The sequence below is a fragment of the Patagioenas fasciata genome, chromosome 2, assembly GCF_037038585.1.
Source record: "Patagioenas fasciata isolate bPatFas1 chromosome 2, bPatFas1.hap1, whole genome shotgun sequence".
Lineage (NCBI taxonomy): Eukaryota > Metazoa > Chordata > Aves > Columbiformes > Columbidae > Patagioenas > Patagioenas fasciata.
Window position 1 is genome coordinate 54,951,723 of NC_092521.1, and position 18,922 is coordinate 54,970,644.

At 42.2% G+C, this 18,922-nt stretch overlaps 1 protein-coding gene across 9 annotated transcripts in view; it reads left to right on the forward strand.

The window, feature by feature from the left end:
• MTCL1 (microtubule crosslinking factor 1) overlaps positions 1-2,402 on the forward strand; it is a 126,343-nt gene extending 123,941 nt beyond the window's left edge. For 7 of the 9 annotated variants that reach the window (XM_071804241.1, XM_065830387.2, XM_071804240.1 and 4 more), the window contains one exon: positions 1,100-2,402. In XM_071804241.1, coding sequence (XP_071660342.1) covers positions 1,100-1,315 — 216 coding nt within the window. In that variant the 3' untranslated portion in view covers positions 1,316-2,402. The remainder of the gene's footprint in view (positions 1-1,099) is intronic. The other 2 variants (XM_065830390.2, XM_071804242.1) reach the window with 2 other exon arrangements.
• The last annotated feature ends 16,520 nt before the right edge of the window (positions 2,403-18,922 follow it).

The window sequence follows — 18,922 nt, forward strand, 5'->3', positions numbered from 1 at the left end:
TTTCTGCCTTTGCTTCCCTGTGCCTTATCGTGCTAGAGCTTTTCCTTTGCATTGTATCATTTCTGGTCTGTCTCTTCATTTATCACCAGTTACATTCTGATTTTGAGACTGGTTTTATTGAACTCTCCTGTCCTCTCCAGTGACTGCTCCTCAGTGTACACATTTCTATAGGTTGGCAAACTCCTCTGATTTGCTTTCATAAATTACAAAGTATGGAATGAAATGCTATGAAAGTTTGGCTTTGGCACCACAAGACAGACTTACGGCTACAATCACTTATTTTGATGTAGGGAGCGCTCAGAATGCAGCAGGAAGCCTAGCTGCGCTATGCGCAGAGTCCGTAAATATCACAGGCAATTAGCAACTTAGTGCCAAGGTGAAAAATCACAGCTGCAGATTGTTTCTAATCACAAAGGCAGGCCAACCACGCCTGGAAAGTTGGTAGAGGAATAAAATTTCCATTCTCTTCCATTTCTGTGAATGTCATCTTTAATGTACAGTACCATTGAATCCTGTATTTCAGGCTTCAGCAGCTGACAGTAAGAAGTGATGTTCCATAAGATTAAATCTGTAGGTAAACCTCATCTTTAATCCAGCTGGAGATCATAAACTACTCATGTAGTCATTATTCTGCCGCTAAGAAGACTTTCCTGCATGACAGTATGAGCTCTGAGGCAGGCAAAAGGAGTCGGTGGTTGATATTCACCCCTCTTGCAAATGCCAAACCTGGCTCTTTTATGCCAGGTCAGCACTTAGAGCACTGTGATGAATAGTGGATTTTCCTGAATTGTCATGCAAATGTACTTTTCAGCTCTTCTCTTTCTAGCATAAGGAGAACTAGCAAATGAAAGTTTGTCAACTACTCCAGCTCATCCCAGACCTCTGTCTTTCATTCACTCCTTACCTCTTCCATAAATCACAGACATACATGCAGATACCTGGAGCCCACACACAGCCAGATGATTGCTGCTTGCTTTTGTCTCGTGACAGGACAGATGCTTAGCTTTAGCTTGAACTTTTTGTTCCTAAAATCGTTGTGCATCCAGACAGCTCTCTAATGCAAGTCACTAACCGCTGTTTTGCTTTCTTGGCGGCCAAGGAACTACCTTGTTCTGCACTAGCCCCATCCCTCCAGCCCTGCTTCTCCCGGCCAGAGAGACCAGCGAACCGGCGCCCACCGTCACGATGGGCTTCACATTCCCCTACTGCCTCACAGGCGCAGTCCACCGGAGACCTGACTTCCTCGGAGGAGAGCGGAACCCAGGAGCTGCCGGCAGAGACCTCCAGCCAGGAAGGGGGAGGAGAGCCAGCCTGACTCCACGTGGGAACCGGGAGGGCGGCTACGAGTTGTCACCTCCACCAGGTCACCTCCGCCAGCTGTCTCTGCCACCAGGGAGAGAGGTCCACTAGGAGAGGCTGAAGAATGTTCTCAGACGCAGCTGCTGAATGTCCGGCCTGGGAAAACAGAGGTGTTTCTAGAATGAAACAGTTAATGTGCCTGTAATAACATAATTTTTTCATAGCTGAGAATACTATTTTTGTCTCCATCTTTTCTACATACAGTATATTAACAAAAAAAAGGGGGGGGAGGGGAAATGATATAAAGTAAGATTTAAAAAAAATGTAAATTAAGTTTTAAGGGAATTTGAATACGTGCTTGCGCTCTCTCCAAATACTGACTGCCTTTTGGTTATATTTGCACTGTTATGTTTTCAATTTTAGTTTTTCTTTTTGTTTTGTTTTGTTTTGGGTTTTTTGTTTGTTTTTTATTTTGGGGTTTTTTTTAATTGTTATTATTATTTCTCGTAAAACAAGAGTCTTAAGTTAATTTTATTCTATTGTAATGTCAGTGTTACCGGTTTTTAAAAGTAAGGTTCTTAAAGATGCTTCAGCTGTCTGAGGCGATACCTTTTAAGTAGTGAAGAAAGCCATTAAGCTAGTTCACTAGACTTGTATTAATTGAGATGGAGGGGAATACAGGTAAACACAAGAAAAAGGGTAAACAAAAAAAAAAACCAAGAATGCCTCAGAAAGTCTTACGGAGTTAGCTGTAAAATACACCTACAATACTTGACTTGCATGCCTCTGGGTCCTCGCACTTTAGTGCATGTACATACTGCTACTGTACCATCACATAAATGTGAGTCAATCTGTTTCACTGTAATATTGTTGTGAATTTACCTGTACTGTATTTTTATTGTTGGTATTCCTGCATTGACTATACAAAAAGAGTTTTTAACTTATTGTTAGCAGTTCAACTGGCTATGTACAGCGTTTACTGAGAACTTCCTTCATTTTGGGAAAACCATGGAGATCTCTGGGCATACTGAATTGTAAGTGGTCTTGTTTAAGAGTCTGTTAGAGACCATGTGAAGTGGAAATAAAACCCTCAGTATTTACAAGCTGCTCGAGTGCTTTGTGATTTTTTTTTATTATTATTATTATTATTATTATGCTTCCCAGGTTCATTTAACTGGGAGAAAAAAAAGTTCTCAAACCCCTCCTTTATTCATAAGGGAAGAAGAATGCAGCTTTGTATGAAATAAATCATGGCAAAGCCAAATATTATGCTGTGCTCCACAGACTCCTGTGAGCACTGGATCAGGCCATGGGAAGGTTTCTAAATTCCCCCACTGAGCTCTGTGGAACAGCTGCTCACACAGATAGTGGGACTCATCTTCTCCATTCCTCTGAGGCCATATGGCTTCTCACTTTTAGTCATTCACAAGAGAGAAAACCAGCCAGCTAAACATAATAACAAAATTATGACATGTCCAATGTTAATCCAGGCTTGTGAGAGACTAATAAAACCAGGGCTTTTGTAAAGTCGGTGGCTAACACTGAGAAGCAAATGCAGCTGAGAATTCATGCACTTCCAAGAGGTGGAAGCCTCTCGAGCTACTTTGTCTGGGACCATCTGTTTGGCCACATGCTTTCTCTGGGAGCCCCAGAACTGCTCTGACTTGTTATCCCATCGCTAAACTGGCTCATTCCTGTTCAATTTCCTTTGCTGAGGCTTTCTGAGGCTCATGTGTTAAAGAGCACCATCTGGGATTCCTAGAAGCCTTCCTGGTTAGCTCTGTCAAGCGATAAGCCCCTCACATCCCATCCTGCTGCATCATGGCCAGCTTTCTAGGAAGTTTAATTCAGCTGTTGGATAAGAACAAACTCTTTATTTCCCAAATATCAGCCAGCTGAGGTCTGGGTTTTCCGATGTCAGTCAGGACCGTGGCTATTAACTTCCTACCAAAATGTCCACCTGTGGGCCATCATTATGGAAATTGCCACTTATCAAGACAGGCAGACTGAAAAGTACTGTTGTCTAATGGCTCTCTGATGCCCCAGCCAAAACAAGGGGTGTCCAGTGCCAGTCCTGAGCAGCAATAGCCATACTACTGATAATTTCCTTCCCAGCTGAACCAGAGCCTCACTGCTATTAATAGCATTTTTTGGGACTGTTAAGTTGGCCTGCCCAAGTCTGAATGCTTGAAATTGTCCACAGCAGCCACCTTACTTGCTTGAAAATCTTCTCGCTGTGACACTTTGCTGAACTGCTGCAATAATTTTAGTTTGGGAGTGGAAGGAGGAGCATGTGCAACTGTTTAGAAGGTCAAAGGATAGTTGCAATGGTTATTGAAGAAGACAAGTCACAACTGAAAGATCCTTGTTTGTTTTCAAAATCTCAGTTACCAGGAGCAGCTTTGCAGGGAAAGGGCAAGGGGTTGCTGCATCCTTAAAAGATCTTTCTCCTAGATGAAGTAACTTAAAGTTGTAAATGACAAGCAACGATGACTACCAGCAAGTAAAAATGCTGTTCTGTTTCTTGTGACAGCTGTATTTTTTGTTAATGATCCAGAAGAAAATTCAGGTGACTAATCTGCACATTTGTTACCAGGAAATTGTATTTGCCTTTCAAATCAAGGATACATCAGCCTGCAGAATTAGCTTCTGGCCATCCTAAAGTAGGAAGGTCTGTGAGGATAAGCAGCTGCCTGTAGCTTGACAGGCAAAGTGCTTCTGAAACAGCAGGAATGGCTGAAACAAAAGCGAGGCAGTAAGCAATAGCAAGAAGGAGAAGGTTAAGTGCAAATAGAAATTCTGCAGACAATCATAAAAAAAAATCACATTAATTAAACATAAGCTCCTTTCTAGTCTAATTAGCAAATACAGCGACATCAAGAAATATCACATGTTTCTACTGGCTCTTTGGAAACACCAGGGCTTTTATCTTCCAGTATTCCTGCTGGTGGGGCTGGGGGATTTCCCCCACCCATTATTCCAGCATGTTCCAGAATTGCTTAAACAAATCAGAAAATAGATGATGGGCCTGCAGTCTATCTAAGGTTACTTTAAAAGCTTCTGCAATAAAACGAAAAGCCTTCTTAGAAGGTCTGCAGCTCACTCAGTGTCTGTGTGTTATCTGAATTATTGCCTCATGAATAATCAGGGCAAGAGAACCCTTGCAGATTGCCACGCAAATTAGTGTGAGGGGATGTGAAGAAATCTGTCATAGCTTCGCCCGAGGAGGCTGAAATAGATTGCTGGATTTCAGCCAGGGGTTTGTGGTGCCTGAGACACTGGCCTTGGGACATCGCCTGGTCCTGCAGCACAGCGGGAATCAGGAGCAGAACCACGATCTGTGGCATCCCTCCCAGGCCAGCCAGTTTTTTGTGGGGCCACAGCACCCCAGGGTGTCCCTTCTGACACAACACTGCAGTGTCCATGTGGGCAGCATGAGAGAGGAAAGTCACCCCTTTCTCCCACTTTCCTTCATGCCTCTCTGCAGTCAGCCACTCCCTGATATGCTTCCCTCCCCTTTCCATGCCAAACAGACTTGAATATCACTGGTAATGGTCTAGAGCCTCTTAATGCACCTACCCAGGTCTACAGGGAAAGACCCAAAATAGGACTCAGCGTCTGAATTCATGGCAACACCAGATCTGTGTTGTGCCTCAGTGCCAGGGCAAGGACCAGACTTGGACCATCCTGCTCCACCACCCCCTTCCTCTCATGTCCCCCTCTGCACAAAGGAAATCACTATACACGCAGGGTACCCCAAGGCGTGCATCTTCACTCCCTTCCTTCCTTGAGTATCTGGAGCCATCAAGCTTCCTCATGCTCTCTTTGGAGGTACCTCATTTCTTGCTTCCTCCCTGTTCCTCTGTTTTGGCTTCCTTTGATGTAGATCACTGCAACCTGCTAGAGTATTATTAAGCTGCTGAGTACATATAATTTTCATATGAAATGACAGCTAATGTCTTCAGTATCCACAAAGCCCAGCCTGCTTTCTGGAGAGGCTTAATGGTTTTAAGCAAAGTCTGCTTCCCTTTCCTGTTTATCATCTTCTTATCCATCTTGCTGGAGTATGAGATATTCTACCTTCAGGTCTGGGTGAGAGAGACTACTGCAGTGCTATAGATGTCTCTAAAGTAAGAAAAAATACCACCTGTTGCTCAAAAACACCTTTTTTTTTTTTTCTAGCTGAGCAGATTTAGGACTTTTTCTCTCATTATTAATTCTTTTCTGGTGTACAAACACCTTCTGGATGGCAATCCTGGCATCCTCTGAAAAAATGTCAGAGAAATCCTGAGAGCATTTGATGGTCTGGGCAGGATTTTGCAGGTGAGGGAGGGCTCAGTGAGCTGCCCAGCAATGCGGGTGCAGCCACTTGTCCTGGAGCTGGCCTGAAGAAAGGCAGCATTCCCTGCGGAGTAACTGTTTGGAGGCAAAGGTGGGGCTGAGGCTACACAGACCCAATGCAGGTCCTCAGAATTTCCTCGTTTGGCAGCCATCGGTTGCAGGTTAGAGCTGCAGGAGGTCGAGAGTTGGGGAGAGGTAGGTGGCAGAAATATTCTCCTGCTGTGGGCAGGGCACCCACCTGCTATGGTTAGTCTTGCCAGCGGTGATGAACGGAGATCTGAGGAGAGAAGGTCATAGGAAAAAAAAAGAAGAAAAAGAAGTGTCCTTGAAAGCTGCCAGTAGATAGATATCTGAATGAGAAGAGGAAAGAAGATAGTTTGATATTGAGTTTTTTGTGTCCCTTGATGGCAGTAAGCCTGGCTGAGCAATGTAAGCAGACACTGCGCTAAAAGGGAAGAGTGCTTCTAGGCTATGAAATGTGAATCCTATTATGTGCCAACAACAGCAAATTTTGTTTTGCCCTGTTAAATCACAAGATTTTTTTTCCTATACCTTAGTTGGATTTTTTTAATCCTTACAGTAAGGTTTACACAGAAAAATGATGTCATGGACCCAGGTGCTCTCCTCATCCTCCTTTTGCATCTCTCCCACACGGTCATCCCTCTGGCTTAGGCTGTGGAAGAGAGCGCTGAGTGCAGGTGGACAGGTTCATCCCAAAGGCACTGCTCAGCAGGCACTTCTTGCTCACTGATTTGGTTGGAACTAAATTGGCTCCAAAATACTAAGCCCTGCAGTAACAGGCAATGGGATACAATTTTGAGGTGTTGGAAAATCTTCCCACTTTACATAGAAGAGGAGTGGTCCTCATATTTTGACTACTAAGAATTGCAATGTTAAATGCTTAGGCCATGAAGAACGTAAATCTCATTGAATTTTCTGCCCAAAGAAGAGACTTAAGTAACTTAGACACTTTGAGAACTTTTATCACAAGTCTCAGACTACAGCTTTCAGTATGTTTGTCTTTAAAATATGGCCTCTGTTCCCAATGGTGTCTGAGAGAAGATGTGTATTGTGTTGTTCCTTGCTTGATTTTCTTCACATTGCGTTGACAGAACAGAAAAAAACCTTTACTTAGCATATATGAATGAGAGGAAGAACAATAAAGGCCATGATTTTGTCACAGCTATTTCCATGACAAAAACAAAGACTTTTGAGAGGGTATTTTATGAGTACAATGTCACTGTGGTTTGTCATGGAAATCACATCTTAGACAAAAATCAAAGCCCTGGCTTCACAAATTGTGTTCACCTCAGTCTGTGATGCCTCTGACAACACCACAGCTTCACTACGTGCACATAAAAAGCAAGTTAAATATGTTATGCAGGCAACTTGAATGTTTTACAAATAGGAATTGATGTGTAGTCATATTTAAAAAAAAAAAAATATAGTAAATATATTTTTTTATAAAGTAGTAGGACCATGAAATATTTGGGAGGAAAACAGCAATAAGAAGTCAGGAAAACCAGAATTAGCTCCTGGAAACCAGCACCCTGGTAAATAACAGATCTGATTCTGATTTCCTAGGGAGCAGTCCAGGAACTGTGGCTTGGCTGTAGCAAACCTTGATTTGTACCATTGCATGGGAGGCCACACAAGGCTATAGACCTTGCCTGTCTGTAACAATGACAGTGTGTCTCAGAATTGGTCCATGTTTGACTCACAGGGAAACCCCAAGCCGATGGAGCTGTTCTGCGCTGTGTTTGTCCAACAAGCCTTCAAGTTTTCAGCAGGATAGACTGACCTGCCAAGCAGTGACATCCTGAAGATTGCGATGAAAAACAATGGTGGGACATTATTCTCCAGATTATACAACCCTTTCACATCAAGAACAGAAGCAAAATTATTTATTCAGAAACTGCAGCACTACAGTATAACACCTCCTCATGCATGTGGGCTGCTTTTACTCAGCAAATAATTAGCGCATCTTCCTAGCACAGAGCTAAATAATTTAGCAGAAACATTTCCCTGCTTAGAAGAATCTGCCTGGGCTTCCAGTCAGCAGGTCTGGGTTAGGTGACCAGCAATCCTCCTGATTCACATCAGTCCTTCCTGAAGAACCAGGAGAACCTCCATTCCATGCTGACCCTGTCCCCCAGGCACTGCTCAGCCACCACCAGCTCTCATATCCAGAACTGGTTTATTTAGTCCGCCCCACCACCAGGGTTACTGGTTTGTCCCACTGGAGTGAGTTACCCTGAAATCACCTCAAGGCCTGTGCAGAAGTTCCCTCTGGTGCTGGTTCTTCAGGTTAGGCAGAGGCAACTCCGAAATCCAAATGGAGCCAGGATGGGGAATGGAGTAAAGAACTAGCCCACTGTTACCTGAGGCTACTCCTGACCTGAATGGGAAAAAAGAAATAAAACACACCACAGTACACCAAACTTAAATGGATCATTTGAGCTACTTAGCAAATTAACTAAATTTACCATGACCTACATACCAGAAAGTGTTGGATACGTGAAAATGCTTCTTTCTGTGGGAAAGAGGTCACTCAGTAAAATCTAGTTTAAAAATCCACGGACACTTCTCTGAAGCCTTCATTGTTGTTACAGCAAAGAACAGCCAACCTGAAGAAGCAGTGAGACATTTTTAACCTTGACACCTATTAGGTCAGGCCTGCAATGATTTTAATCTCTTGTCAGGGTAGCAGACAATGCTGACAGATGAACTGATTAGCCTTGGTGCTTATTGTAGTGCAGACACCGTAATTACAGCCTAGAAACAATCATTTAAACAGAAAATAATGTGTTACATGGAGAAAGTTCATTGCCAGCTGCCTAGAAGCAGCACCTCCATGGCTACTACTCAGAAATAAGACACATCAGACAGCACATTAGGCATTAAATCTTTCTAAAAGTACATCAGCTAAAGAGCAACCACTTATAAACAGATGATATAGTCGCAGAAGATAACATAATTAAATGTATATGTTGAAAACAGTCTCCTAAAGAAATACAGATACAGGTGCATCTATCTTTAAAACAAAGCAGTTTATTTTCTCTTTTTACCTGTAGTTTTGTATATGTGTATATACAGTGGTAAAAACAGATCCCTAATAACAGATACTTTGCGTGGTCTGCAAATACGGCCTTTTCCAAAGAAGGGCAGAGAAGATGCCCTTCAGACCAGCACTGGAGCCGACTAGCCAGACTTTTCCACACCTCTTAGCATTGTTTTCTACCCCGTATCAGCATCACTCAACTTTTAACCGCAGACTGCTGCAAAGCTGGTCTTCGGAAATAAAAGAGCTGAGTCACCACATAGTATTTGCTCTGCTCTTTTTAAACAGTATTTGTGTATAAAAGCTTAGCTCAGAATAAGAAGATAAATACAATAGAGAGCTTTAAAGATAAGTTAAATGGACAGTGAAAATTGGCCTTTAATCTACTTAGGAAGTCTTTGTGATTAAAGTCTAACATTTTCTGTGCTAATTAAGGACTAGGAAAGATGGTGATTGAAGTACTGTTTGGGGAATAGCGCATAAGCCGTGTCCAGTTTTGTTGTTGCTGCTTTTCTTTCTAAATCATTTATGCAGATAAATTTTAATTTCTTTTCCACATCAATGTAATCAGATGTAGCATACAGACTCTATCAAAAGATGCGCACATTGGCTTTCAACCTCCACCACAGTGAGTTTCTTTTTTCCAGCAGCCATCTGAATGTGCTACCATGTACGTAAACCTCCTTTTGATGCATGTTTGATGCAAATAAGCCTTCGCTTTAGGGAGCAGCAGGCCACAGGCTGGCACATACATCAAACAGCATGTAAATCCTTCCCCACCGAAGATGAGGTTTATAGCATGCCACTGGATTGTAAAAATGTAAAACATCTGTCAAATACTGTATTGCTATGGCACGATGGTTGTTAAAAGCAGCCATGCATTGCATTAACAGAACATATGTTTTGCAAAACCTTCACTGAGACACCTATACCCTCAGCAGTGTACTCAAAAGCAGTAAGAAACAGCAATTAGTCCTCCTGATGCTTTACACTGGATTAGAAAGCAGAGGAAACAGTCACAGATCTCAGTTTATACCAAGTTAACCAGAGTTTAGTTTATTGATTGGATTTGCTGGCAATTGGTTTTAGCAGCAAGATGAAGACAATATTAAAAAGGCACTAGCATTCACTGGGAGACTTTGGAAAGCTCGAGGTCAAACTGATTGGAAGAACTGCATTGTACAGGGAGGTATCACTTCAGGTAGGGCTGCCCTCAGTTAACCCAGTATTTTCCAAATAAGAAATGGAAATGGAACATTATGTCCCAAAAGAAATCAAAGAAACTTTATGTGCTCACCTCCTCTGAACATGTAGTTATAAAAAACAGACACCTAAAAGTAATTTTCTCTTTTCAGTCCTGCCACAATTACCACTTCAGTGTTTGAATACCACCATCCCATGGTTTAATAAGCAGCATGGCTAACATCTGTCCCATAATTTATTTGCTCATCCTCTCCCTCAGGAAAGACGTGTGTGCAGCATGTATACACACACACACACACACACAAAACAAAAAAGTAATTACACAAGCACACACATGTCCAGACAAGTTTGTCAGAGAGGGTTAGTTGAAGGCAAAGGTGTCTCATCCCTACTGCAGGGAGTGCTGAGGGAATGGGGAGGCTAGAGGGGCCCCCAGAAGATGTTGCTCAGACACACCTCGCCCTTCTCCTGGATAAAGCACGGTTGTGCTGGAAGGGTGTTTGCTCTCACTGTAGCACTGCTGTGGCAGGTCGTATCTAGTGGCATAAATAACCAGACACTCCTGCTGACCTATGTGACCCAAGGGGTTATGGAAATGTTGGAGTCTCTTACATGGGTTTTAGCTGTAGCTGCTACATACATTGCCTGGTAAAAACGAGCTAAAGAGTTTGACTAGTAATAATATATCAGGATTTCTTCAGACAGCTTTAAAAAGTTTTTCTCTATGTGACAGCACTGTATTTTACCAGGAACTAGTTTTCATATTAGTGAGAGAAGCTCTGTGCAATACTGTTGTGCTGCAGTGACCTCCAGAAGAAGCCATTTCCTCAGTGCAGGAAGAAATTGTGGTACTAATTAAATTTGAGCAAGTAGAGGCAGGAGAAAGGAATTTCTTTGTCTCTCTATTTCAGGCGGTGAGAGAAACAGATTTACAAGAAGGTTTTTTGATCTTCCCCTCTTTGAATAGGGAAAATCCATAGCTGTTCAGGAAATACATTAATGTAGCAGCAGTGCTGTGCAAGAAATATCCACTTCTAGTTATTTTCATGATGCAGGCTGTGTGCCCTTTAGTTGGCTGTGTCCTGTGACTGAGGACAGGAGCACTCTTGCCCATTTTTCTAGAGGAGTGTGCTCTCTGTGAAGATGTATTTGTAATTTTTAACTTGGAAGGGAAATCCAACAGTGGAAACGTCACTAATCCAGAGACCCCAGCAGGTTTGAGCAGGAGTGGTCAGGCAGCAATACAGCAGGAATAAGTGACAGCTGACATAAGAAACTTCAACTGTTCCTCTCATTTCCAGAGGCTGAGACGAAGGACGCATGCTGCCAGCACCCAGCAGGACTCTGTCTGACCTTCAGCCTCTTTTGTAAGTAATCATCTGAATTTTCATACTGTTCTCCCTGTTAAGTTCCCATACGAGCCCAGAAAATGCTCACACAGCCGTCTGCTTCTTGGGAACATATGGCAGTTTGCTTTCTCTCCTGTGATGGGTGCTGTTTTGCCAGCTGGGAAACTGAGGCATTTCAAAGTTTAATGATTTATTTAACGAGGTTCAAGCCTGCCTTGGAAAACACCCCATTCCTGCTGCTTCCTGGGCCATGTTGTGTTCACTAAGCTGCCTTTGCACTAACAGCGCATCAATGGCAAGGTTTAATAAAAGCCAAACACTGTAAGGGGACCAAAGCCCGGGACTGGATTCCTCTGGGCTGCACCATAGAATCACAGAATAGTTTGGGTTGGAAGGAACTTTCAAAGATAATTTAGTCAACCCTACCCCCACAATGAGCAGGGATATCTTCAACTAGATTGGGTTGCTCAGACCCCTGTCCAGCCTGGTCAAGGTGAAACTTGCCCAGAGACCAACCCTAGGTGCTGTTGAGCACCCTTCACGAAGAGAGCAACTCCAGATACAAGGATTCTGGCCATGGGCTTTCTGATGCTGCCTCACTCGTAGCACCCCAGAGCCCAGAGGAGGACTTTCTTCCCACCAGGCTGCTACGCTCTGTGGTCAGCACGCAAAGAAGAGCAAAGCCAAATGAGCAGGGCAGCTAGAGTGGAGGTATCCACAGGTCTGCTTGTATTTATGTTTCCTACGTTTTTTCCAAGGACAACAGCACAAAACAACAGCATCCAAATGCTGTGTTTCAGCCTATTTTCAACCTGGGAGCGTGAAATGTGCATGCGTCTTGATTGCTACCGTGGAAAACACCTTTTGTTTCAAGCCAGCATCTTTGAGGATTTCCTGGGAGTTGCAGGTGCTGTGCTGCCATATATAAGGATTTCAATGTAAATAAAAACTGGTCTCTGTGGTGAATGAGGGGCATGAATCCTTATGAAAATGTGTTGCTTGCAGGCATGTCGCAGACCGGTGGTGACAGCAGTCTCAGAGATGGTGCTGGCCTTCTGCCATTGCCCAGCACAATTAAAGGCCAGCTTGGCAAGCGGCAGGGACATTGTGTGGAGCTGTTTGTACAGCAGATATGGTGCTGCAGATTGGGAAAATCTTCGCTTCAATCCATTTCCTTATGCTTCCTGCACCAAGGGTGGGACAAGGACTGGGTTTAAAACAACAAAAAACAAACAAACAAAAAAAAAACCACAAACAAACAAAACAAAACAAAACAAAAAAAAAAAAAAAAAAACCAAACAACAAAAAAAGGTCAATTGTGTTAAATGTCACATTTAGCTCTCCGGATGGCACTCAGTGTTGACCTGTGCCTGTTTGTCTGTGCCCGCAAGCTGTGCATATATTCTTTTGTAACACGAACCAGTATGGCAAAGCAGCTGGGACAGGGTTTTATTGTGGTGCTGAAAGAGACCCCAGCACCTGCAGAGCATTTGTTCTCCTCAGTCCTATCTTCACTCAGCTCACTGGGGCCTGGTGTGGAAAAGGAGGATTTGTAGTGCTTGTTGTCTGCTGAATATTGTGAAAACACTCCAGCATTGACAGTCTGGGCACTGGATTTCCTCTAGAGGGAAACGATAGCAACACTGTTCTCAGGAATTCAGTGCCATTCACTGTAACAATATTAGAGGGTGATTTTTTGCATCAAATTATTCCTTCACACATTCTCAGTAATGTCAGATTTCAAAGTCAGGACACAACTTTGATTTTAAGAGACAGAGCTTTGTAAATAAACCTGATATGGTTATGAGCAAGCAGTTATGCTATTGCAACTGTATTCTCCTTTAGCATCGACAACAGGAACCTGCATTCTGCCTTGAAGGATGAGGAGGGCAGAAAGGTCATGGTTTTAGAACAGTGTTCATTATTATATTTAATTTTGCTCGGTCTATTAATAATAGATTTTTCCCCAGTCCTCTCAAATGTCACCCTCATGTTTCTTCATAATTCTTCACTGAAATTTTATACATTCAAATTGTAGCTAGAAATGAAGGCAGACACAGAGTATTACAGATTGCCTCTTCCTCTCCTTGCATGATTCAGTAACTTGGACAATTACGCTGCTTGGGCTCTGGAAGTGCTGGTAATTCTGTAATTTCTTCACAGAAGAAAGTTTCCCTTTCTTCCCTGTCTTGGACCATGATTCTTCATCCCACATGTACCTAGAGCACCCAAAGGGATTTAGCAAGGGAGAGAATACAGGATGAGGCCCTGGCGGTTTGCAGGGGATAAAGAAATCTGCTCCCACTGGGTGCCCAGCTGGCAGTATTTACAGCAGCTGTCCAGTGCTTGCGGAAAATCGATCGCTGTACCAGAGCCCAGAAAGAATCCTGAAGAAGAGAAGGCTGCAGGAAGACCTTATTGTGGCCTTTCAGTACTTAAAAGGGGCTTATAAGAAAGATGGGGATAGACATTTTGGCAGGGCCTATTGTGATAGGACAAAGCATAATGGTTTTAAACTAGAAGAGGGGAGATTCAGGCTAGACATGAGGAAGAAATTTTTTACAATGAGGGCGGTGAAACACTGGCCCAGGTTGCCCAGAGAGGTGGTAGATGCCCCATCCCTGGAGACATTCAAGGCCAGCCTGGACGGGGCTCTGAGCAACCTGATGTAGTTGGAGATGTCCCTGGTCATTGCAGGGGGGTTGGACTAGGTGATCTTTAAGGTCCCTTCCACCACAAACCATCCTATGGTTCTGTGATAATCCACTTCCTGTTCCCCATGAGCCACAGTGCAAGGGCAGGACACAAAGCTGCTCAGGTGTGAAGGACAGCACTTCACTGTGCCTTTGAGATTTGCATCCACGGTACTCATCAAAGGTGTTAGACTCCATTTCACATGACATTTGAAAAGAAGAAAGAGTATATATCTCTGCTAAGTGTTCAGATAAAAAAGAAACTCAACCATCCTATGTGTGGATGCACCTGAAGCCTGTAGTTTAACTGGCTATGGTAAGGATAGGAGTGTAGGGAATACAGTGCTGTTATAAACCCTAGCCAGAAGCCCAGATTTACATGTAGTCAGAATCAAGTGCTCATCCACACTCCATTTTTCACTAGAACACAAAGCATTTCAGGTCCAGACCAAGATGCTGGCTCATGAACATTTTTACTGGTTCTAAAACTTTGGCATAAAAAATATGTTGCAAGGCTCGATCCTTCTGGTGGTTTCTGAAGCCATTTACATCTACGTAAAAAGCCTGTGGGCAAAGTCCTTTGAAGAAATTTCTCTTGTTAGTTCCACCAAGAATCACTAATGTGGCTATGGCAGATAATCCAGCCCAGATACTCTGACTTGGTACCATTTCTGTCCTCCCCCTGCACAGGGGAAACAAAGGCTGAGACCGTGGTGCTGCCAGCCACATCTGCAGGAACCCGCTTACAGATGGAGAGCAGTTCTCCAAGGGTCTTTTCTACTCCGTTTCAAAACACACCCAGAGGTACAATTCTTCCCATTGTTTTCATCATATTTAAAACATAAAGTTTTGGTGAGAGATATTTTAGAGTCAGAGATAAACTTTATCTGACCGATAAGGTTTTTTGTTACATAAACTATCTCCTAGGCTGTTAACTGTCTAGCAGCCTTGCATTATACTAATAAAGATAACGATTAAGATTTATAATAATACAGTGTGACAATAAATGTTTTTCTATGGTTGGGCCATTAGCCCAATAAATGTTTGATACCTTAAGGATGGAAGGCATTCTGTCAGGGATACAATTTTCCCTTTTTCTAGTAAAAAAGAGTGATGAATTTCAGCTTCCAATGAAAAAAAAAAATTCATACTCTTCCTTGCAGTCAAGAAAAGTTAAGAAAATGCTTTGAAGAGCAATATCCATTCTAAACCTCTTGAAGAGTGGTAAAGAGCAATCCTAGGTTTGCAATCAGCTTTTCCAAGTAAGGGTTTTCATGGGCACCCACTCAAACTGGTCCTGTTATGGCACTGTGGTTTCAAAGCAAGAAAAATAGGGTGGAATTACAGAGAAAAATACTGTTAAAGACACAAATGCTTTGATTTTTGTTAACACTTGCTAAGAGTCAATACACTACCAGTTTCATGCTGCAAACAGAAGGGATTTCTTAAATATGAAGGTGTCACAGAGAGCCTCTGCACTGAGAATATCAAACCCGTAAATTATCATTATATAAAAAATAATACATCTATCTATCATAGGAGCTTTCTGCTGTGAACCAGAAAGAGGAGAGTGCTTAGTCTGATGGAGGTTAACATCTGGGAAAATATTCAACTTACAGAATCCACAAATGACTGGCAGCCCACATTAAATTTGTTGCCTTGAATCAATTGAGAGCGGTGTGGGGGATTCCACAAGGGATATTATTCTGTTTGGCCTTAAGCCACTCACTGGAAAATATGCGTGTTGGAGGTGAAATTGAATTGCATAGATTTGTCTTCTAAATATTCACCATATGTTCTCATAAAAGGAAGTGCCAGCCCTATCTATAAAATGAATTGTTTATTGTGTATCTGTTTTCTTTAGGCTTTGCTTCAAATCCTTAGTACACAACATGAGATCTGTAAACATTTGAGTCATATATGAAATGTTAAATGGGTTTATTCAAAATTTTGAGAAAGGAAGCCTTGACAGCTTCGATGTTTGTTTACATGTTGATTGCTCTGCTTTGTGTAATTACAATCATGCTGCAGTCCCTCAGAAGTTTCAGCTTGTCTCTTTCTATCGTAAAACAATCTGTTTTGTTTCAGCTATTGTGGTATGTACCATCCCAGAAGGGACCTCACCTCAGTCATCATTAATAAACTTGCAACGCAGAAAAGCATAATAACACAGCCCATTCTCTAGTTACTGACATCTTGTGTGGTCTATAGAAAGCTGGAAAAACACATCTGAGAATTACAGCTGTACATAATATATCGACAAATGTTATCTAGTAAAATAATAGGAGTGTCTTCATAGCTCCAGCTGGACCGTGTAGCAACACAAGAAAACAACTGTAAAGACCTTGACACCTTGGCTATACGAAGCTAAAAGATGCTGTAGGGCCTCTGGGTGAGAGACACAAAAGCAGGTAGGGAGAATTTCTACTGTAAATAGTCTTGGATTATGTCTAACACCTATTTCACTTGTAACCTGGTTTCAGGGTGCCATTAAATGCAGTTTTGCTTTGTTTGCACAGGAAGACTGGTGTGAGGGGAGAGAAGGATGAGAAAGAAACTCTATGGTGCCTTCCTAAAGCAGCCACCCAGAGTGCTGCAACATGTCCAGGCAGAAGTGAGGAACTGGCATCCCAGGACACAGACAAGGACAACAGAGGCTGGACAGAAGAGGACCAGAGGTGTTTGTGCCGCTTGATAAGAGGTATTCATGTGAACAAGCAGGCACCACAGACATTCTTGCACGTAACAGCTGATAGAGATACTTTAAAGATCTGTGCAAAATCCCAGAATGACAAAGCTTCTCCTTTTGAAGGACTGCTAAAAAGCATCTATAAAGACTGCTGAGACACTGAATCCAAAATATTGGCTCGGGTGAAAATGGAAGGCAAATTTGTCCATTAGATGCCAAACCATGGGGTACGACCTCTGTGATCTCCAAGCCTCCTTAATGCAGTCTTTTGGCATCCTCTGAAGACAGCCCTTACTGGACCCTGAGGATGCCTTCTTGCAAGTTCTAAGACATGCCTTAGGTAAAGTATGGGCAAGAGCCACGGCCGGGGAAAGAAACAGTCTTGCTTCCATACCATCTCCTGCCTTAAGTAACGACCCCACGAGTCCCTCTGCATGAACTCAGTGTAGGGATGCTTCCACACTTTGGGGGGGAACCTGTGGTTTATAGGACTTGTAAACTTCATTCTCAGATCAAACATCTGATAGTAGTAGGTTGTACCTTGAGTTTGGCAATTTTTGCTGTTGTAATGCTAGACTTCTTGTATCATACAACTTCAGTTACTGTTCTTGGAATGCATTTCTCCTCCAAGACCAAATAAGAATTCACAAATGGAGAAAAGGTGTTCTTAAATAAAGGAGGTTTTTTACCCCTTAAAAAGACATTCTGCTTTCTTGTGTGACTGTTTACTCTTCAGTCTCTTCGTTGATATTTTTCTTCTCTTATTCACAACATCACTGAGAAAATTCTCAGAAAAACAACACAGATTCACTAAAAATTATGTCTTTTGGGGGACATTATCTTAAAGAAAACACTCACCTACATTTCTGCTGCTTTCATTAGCAGAGTTCAACAGTTTCAGGGCATCACAAATTCCCATTTTTTCTTTCCTATACTGTATTTTTAGATTCTTATGATGAATGCATACAATCCCACCCGGACTCACACTCTTATTCCTTCCCATAATGTGTTTGTCGTGTGAACTCCAAATGGCCTGAGGCCACATGGCTTGCAAGCAATGAAGGTTAAGCTCCTTCTTCCAACCCTTAAAAAAAATCACAACCTTCTTTGGCATTTTATAAGAGAATAAATGTCACTGCTGATCGTACCCACCTTAAATATAGTTTTATTCTCTCTCTGACATTAAATTGTTGCTCTCACTTTATATGCATAGGATCCACATATTAGCTTTTGGCATATTGTTGCTCTAGTATATTTTACTCAATAATCTCCTAAGAAACCAGCCCCTGAGAGCTTATGTCTTTCTAATAGTAAAAAAAACCCCAAACAACTTTGATTGTAGGATAACATTATCAGTAGAGATGGTTTACTTTAGGACGACATAAATCTAGCATTGTTTTTGCCATTTTCTAGAGAGAATGTGTCTTAATATTGCAGACGTAAGATCTCCTAGTTGGTATCCACATCATGCAGGGAATGAATAACTTACCAAAGACCTAAAAGCAAAGACTTGAAATGAAACTAACTATATTCATATGGTCTAAATCCACTTGAAATTATATAATTCAAGGGTTTTTTTAGAATAAGAGGAAAATAGGCCCCAGCTCAGCAGGCAGATATCAACCCTGTACAGCTGTTAATTAACCAAGTCTGGGCCCTTGCCTTGCAGTTCAGGATTTTAGTTGCTCAGAAGCATTTTTGTTTTGATTACACTAGCACTGTCCACTGAGATTTTCCTGCAAACTTTTTCCCAGAATGATTTTTTAATGGCTTCTGCCTTGCAGCTAGAACAAAAGAAGGTTGTGCTCCTTATAGAGTTTAGTAGGCCCTTCCTAAGGTCCTGTTTTCAACAGAGAGGCAGGTAGAACCGAAGAAAATTATGTCATACTTCCAGAAGAGATGAGCATGTGGTATATATGGAGAAGACAGGTATATAGTGTGTTTGTAAACTCTACTTGTAAAGAAGTCGACCGTGCTCCCTCTACCATGCTTTCTTCAGGCCCATGAATCTGCACGAGGAAATCTGACACTGCCTGATTTTCACTTCAAGTCTCTCGCTTCTGATTCTCTTCTCAAGACTCATCACAAAGAGTAATATCCAGCATTCCCTATTGTGCAATTATCAAAGGCTCTGACATAGTAAGTACTTACTGATTGTCCGAGATCCTTTTTCTTTTACTTGTATGGCTGTGAGAACAAGTGGAGGAAACAATAAAAATACAAGAGTTACATAAATATCAAAGTGCCCTGTGAAAACAACTAAGAAAACGAATTCTCCAGAGTGAAG